At 37.8% G+C, this 5,234-nt stretch overlaps 1 protein-coding gene across 1 annotated transcript; it reads right to left on the reverse strand.

Annotated features, from left to right (window-relative positions):
• Positions 1-3,080: 3,080 nt before the first annotated feature.
• LOC129571290 (uncharacterized) lies at positions 3,081-4,317 on the reverse strand (the record flags this gene model as incomplete). The annotated part of the gene is made up of 3 exons (XM_055451062.1): positions 3,081-3,298; positions 3,505-3,637; positions 3,742-4,317. Coding segments are annotated over 3 exons (927 nt in total), but the record flags the coding sequence as incomplete, so codon positions are not given.
• Between the last annotated feature and the right edge of the window lie 917 nt (positions 4,318-5,234).

Below are 5,234 nucleotides of genomic sequence, written 5' to 3' on the forward strand. Positions count from 1 at the left end.
TGAAATTACAAATTAAATGCAAATTTATCCAGATCCTTGTTGAGTAAATGTCATTTCATCACCCATTTATTCCAACTACCATAACGTCATTGCGCGATTTCAATTTTCTGTTCGAAATCGTAGAAATGAAAATTGGCGTGCACTGAAAGAATCGCGACATAGAACGAGTGAGAGAGAGCACACGAGTTGGATAAAAATAGCGAATTATGCATTGTAAGTAATTGTCATACAATTTAAGTAAATAATAAGAAGAGAAAAAACAAGACCGCAGAGCTTCGCTTCACTCCGATCTGCGTTCTTGAGTTTTTAGTTACTTCATCTATTTTGTTGTTTCACAACAAACTATTTTTTGGCGCACTACATGAAATGTAATTCATCAAAGTAACGATGAAGTAATATATTTATTTGCAAAATGAATTACAAGATCTTGGTTTTATTTCATTTTTGAAATATACCTCAAGAGAAAAAATACCCTTCGATTCTGCGGTGTACGTATCGCTCACGCTATGCGTTCGCTCTTTTTCTGCCTCATTCACACTTACACTATATTCGTCATACAAAACAACGGCAGAATCTAAGTGTAGAACGCATGCGGTGCGCTTCAGTTGTGTGTAGCGATATTGACGCTAGACCGTATGCATTAGTATTGGTGTGAGAAGCGCGAACGTTTAGTGTATCCGCATGCGTTCTACACTTAGATTCTGCCGTTATTTTGTATGACGAATATAGTGTAAGTGTGAATAAGGCAGAAAAAGAGCGAACGCATAGCGTGAGCGATACGTACACCGCAGAAATGAAGAGTATTTTTTCTCTTGAGACTGCTTTGATTTAAATTAAATAAATAATATGAGCATAACATCTAAAATCACTTTAATTCTGGGCCAGACTCAGAAAATATTATACGAAAAATTAATGTAGTTTTTAAACAACATTTGATGATAAAAATTTGATTGGCGCTTTGAGATATTATGCACTTATTCGTCGTTACTGCCACTGTTTTAAATTAAATAAAACATATGAGCATAAAATTCAAATTCACCATAATTTGTTTCAACCCTCAAAAAGTATCTAGGAAAAAAAAAGAGCAGATTAGTAGCTCTACATTTCATGTAGTGCTAAAAAACCCGGAGCGAACACGGAAAAGATGAAAAGGCAAAGGGACGACACGTTTTGACGAAGTCTACGGCGAACTCATGAACTATCGAAAAGTCAATACAAAATGATACGAGAGTTCATGGCGCTGCGAGCGCTTGAATGATGTTTGTACTGAAGTGTCGTCAGCTTGTGAAAAGGAAGAGACAAATAAACCCGAATTAAATTGGCATGAATTCATTGCGGGTGAGCACAAGCATAAGGAGACAGTTACCTTCACTGCGATGCAAACGAAGGGAGGAAAAAAAAGGAAATAAATGGGACCATCTCAGCAATGTGGAGAATGGCTTTTCGAGATAAATGATGAGCGTATGATTTGCTCATTCGTATGAATTAATTAGGCCAACGAGAAAAAATAATTCAACGCGAAAAGGTAATGTTGGGTTTTTGTGAGTCGCAGCAGTTAGTCGTGACAGCATTTTTGCTTTGACACGCTTCGTTGCTCTCTCTCTCTCTCTCTCTCTCTCTCTCTCTCTCTCAATCATTTCTTCTTCTGTGTCACCCTTAGAGAGCTCAACTCTGTACCATTTCAACTAGGCAATGCGTTGGCTAATCTAACCGGAAAAATGCTATGTCTAATCATTTGTACGTTAATTTTGTTTTAATTTCATTCGCCATGAGTCGAAATTGGTGGGAGAAAAAAGGACTAATGGCAAAAGGGAAACCTTTTTAAATTGCTGCCAAGTGGAAATAATTTGAGTCAAAAGACGGTTGATAATTCAGTTTATGTCATTCGTCATATTTACAGGGATAAAAACGATGATAAAAAGAAAGCACACAGTTCGTGAATCACCAAATTCATTCAAACATCTACGAAGACACATACATACTTGCCCACTGCCATCATTTGTTTTGATCTCGTCGCTTCGCTTTCATCAAGACGAAATGGCCTCTTTTATTACCCACTTGTCAAAACATCTTTCTTTCACCATTCACAAATGGTATAATCACTTTGTTGAACATACGAAACGAAGTAATATTCTTTGCACTCAGTAGATTGGCCATACTAAAAATCCTGGCCAATTAAAAAAAATGGAAGCTTCCCTAAAACAAACAACTCAATGAAAATGGTCCAATTTAAAAAAAATTTATGCATCGAATCAAATACCACGATTTTGCAATGAGTCGGGTTTTATGTGTACTGCTGTTCTTCTCCAAATTGTTTACAATTAGCACTTGTTTTTTCGTTGTCGTTGTCGTCGACATCGTCGTTTTCATTCAAATCAAATTATTATTATAGATTATTATCTGGGTAGAATTACAGTGAAATCTAAATTGAAATAAACTTTAATCGACAAAATGGAAATGGAAATGATGAGAATGCCAAAATGCATTCAAGTTCAGAATATACTTTGCTGAGAGAATAACTCTCCATTTCTATCTATTTCTCTCTCAGTGTTGATTGCATTTCCATTTTCGGGTCGAATGGATGTGAATGTTGTGCTGAAGAGTCAGTAGTTTTGCTTGAGGAAATTTTGATAGGGAAACCCATCAAAACCATTCTATCAAAAAGCATTCACACAAGCAAACAACATTTGTTTTTTTGGGTGAAACGAGTTTTTATTTGCATTGATCTCATCGCTACAGTCTTGCTCATTCACTCATTCACTCAGCCGTTCATTCGGTACTTAGGGTGGTTCGAACTGCAATGCGTAATTGTACGTTGATGCCCCCCCCCCCTCTTCAATGCCATTACACTGTTCTTTGTGAATGTTTCTCCCTCCATTTCGCAATTTCAATTTGAATGGTCTTTCATTTGTGGTTGAAAAGTTGCAGAAATTATTTCCGATGCGAATCAAATCGAATGGAAACAATATGATTTCGTTAGCGCAAAATAGCAAATAAATTTTCAATTTTCCAGGTGAACATTGCTGCTTTATTTACTGGTTTTTGCGATGGTGGTTTGTTTGAAAAATAACTGTGTTTACCTCTGGACTTGTTAACAATGGAATTTTCGCATCTTCATCCTCTTGCTGGCGGTGATGATGTGAATCGATGTCCGTATCCGCGTCCGTATCATACTCTTCGATCAAAGCACTTTCTTCCTCATCCAACCGTTTTAGCATGGCATTTGCAGGGATCGCCGTCAATGGTACGGGCTCATCAAACGAACTTAGCAACGGTTCCACTTGACCAGTCGTATCACCTGAAAATGTATATGCACACAGCAAACGATAAATACCAATTTAATTATTGCACTTCAAATAAACCGTATCACTCTCTCTCTCTATCTCTTTGGCTGATTCCCATTTCAAAACCTCTCACCCTTCCACCGCTCAATTTATTATTGTTTATTCGGGAATTTCGTGAAGAAGGGGAGCGGGAGAAATGTCTCAAATTTTTTAAACATACCCAAATCGAGCGAGTCACAAGTCGATGTATCTGTTCCAGTCACATTTGTTGCCAATGTAGATGCCGATTCGGTTGATGTATTGATTGTGGTTTCGGCATTTGATGATGCTACCGACGTTCCCATCACCATTACCTGTTTTATTTCGGGTGAACGAATGAACATGATTGTTACCATTTAATTTTCAATAAATTTTGAATTAAGTGAACGCAAATTCGTTTTTCCTTTAAATATTTTACCTTTGGCACATGTTGAGCTTGCTGCTGATGCACTGTCGTTATACTATTTTGAGTGGTTTTGCTCAATTTGGCGCTTTTGAAGTATAAACGACGCATCGCCGTTGCCGATGATGTGGTCATTGTCGTCGTCGTCGTCGTCGTCGTCGTCGCGTTTGGCACAATATCTGAATCAGAACTATACGAATGGCCGGATGTAATTGGTTGGCGATTCGTTGTCGTTTGATCCATCATCGTACCACGTACCGTTGCCGATCCACTGTTGCTGTTATTAGTAGCGGTGGTGGTGTTACGCAACGGGATGATCACCGATTTCATCTCGTAACGAGATTTATCGACAACCGCCATTGGACACGACCTGATTACATCACCACCGGGCATACTTTTCAACGGTGTTTCCGTACGATTCATCGAAACAGCCGTCATTTTTGCGTTGTCCGAAGTACGATCCTTCTTTTGCAGGCTACCACCTAAATTGTGCGCTGCACGATCCTTCGATTTGCGCGGTGAAAAATGCGTTAAAATCGGCGAACCTTTCTTCGATGACGAATGACTCGAACCTGCATCGACGGCATTTGTCTGAAGAGAAAGAGGAAAAAAACAATGGAAGAAAATGAATCGTTAGATTAAACCGAAAAAAAAAAGAAATGGAACAATGAAATTGTAATGTTTAACAAAGATAGGAAGTAAAATTTATCAATTTTCCTAATAAACTTTAACATTTATGTGTGGGCTAACACAAAAGTGTGTGTTTCTCTTAGAAATGAGGAAAATTTCTCGTTTTGTTACTTGGTGTTTCCGCTTCTCTATTTTACCTTTTTCTATTTTACCCAATTTCTATTTTTTTTTCTTCTTTGAACTCAACCAGATATGGTTCAAATATATTCAGAAAATGCGAAAAAAAATCGACTTTGTACCATAAACACCGTTTAAATTGTTGGCACAGTTTCCAAAATGATGGAAATGCAGTTTGCCGATCAATTGCTGCTATATTGGAAAAAGATGCACTTTCATCAAGCCATTAAATTACTTTCTAGTTAAGTGAGCTTAACGAACTCGAAAACTGAAATGAAACGAATGGAAAGGAACGAGAGATTGCAAGAGTTATGTTTGTTTAATTTTGCGTGCAACTTATGCGGGATGGCTGGCAGTAATGCCACCTGCTAATACATAGAAAGCACCATCTTCAGCCATATTGTGAGACGTATTTCATTTGTAAATAAACAATATGAGTGGTGTATGTGTGTGTGCTTGCTTGAAGCGCAAAAAGAGACCTAAAACAAACACACACACACGCACACACTCAATCTGCTTATGGTTTTCATGGAAATATTATCACACATCTGGTATTAGGTCGAAGGCAACGAAACTCCAGCGGAATTCGTCATTTCACTGTGGAAACGTGCATTTGGAAATGAATGCCATCTACTCTAGTAAATAATTCCCTTCATCTCGCCACGAATAAATGAATCATAATAATTTCTGGTTGTCTGTAG

This window comes from Sitodiplosis mosellana, unplaced genomic scaffold, assembly GCF_009176505.1.
Source record: "Sitodiplosis mosellana isolate CC-2019 unplaced genomic scaffold, AAFC_SMos_1.0 Smas_scaffold_1911, whole genome shotgun sequence".
Taxonomy (NCBI): domain Eukaryota; kingdom Metazoa; phylum Arthropoda; class Insecta; order Diptera; family Cecidomyiidae; genus Sitodiplosis; species Sitodiplosis mosellana.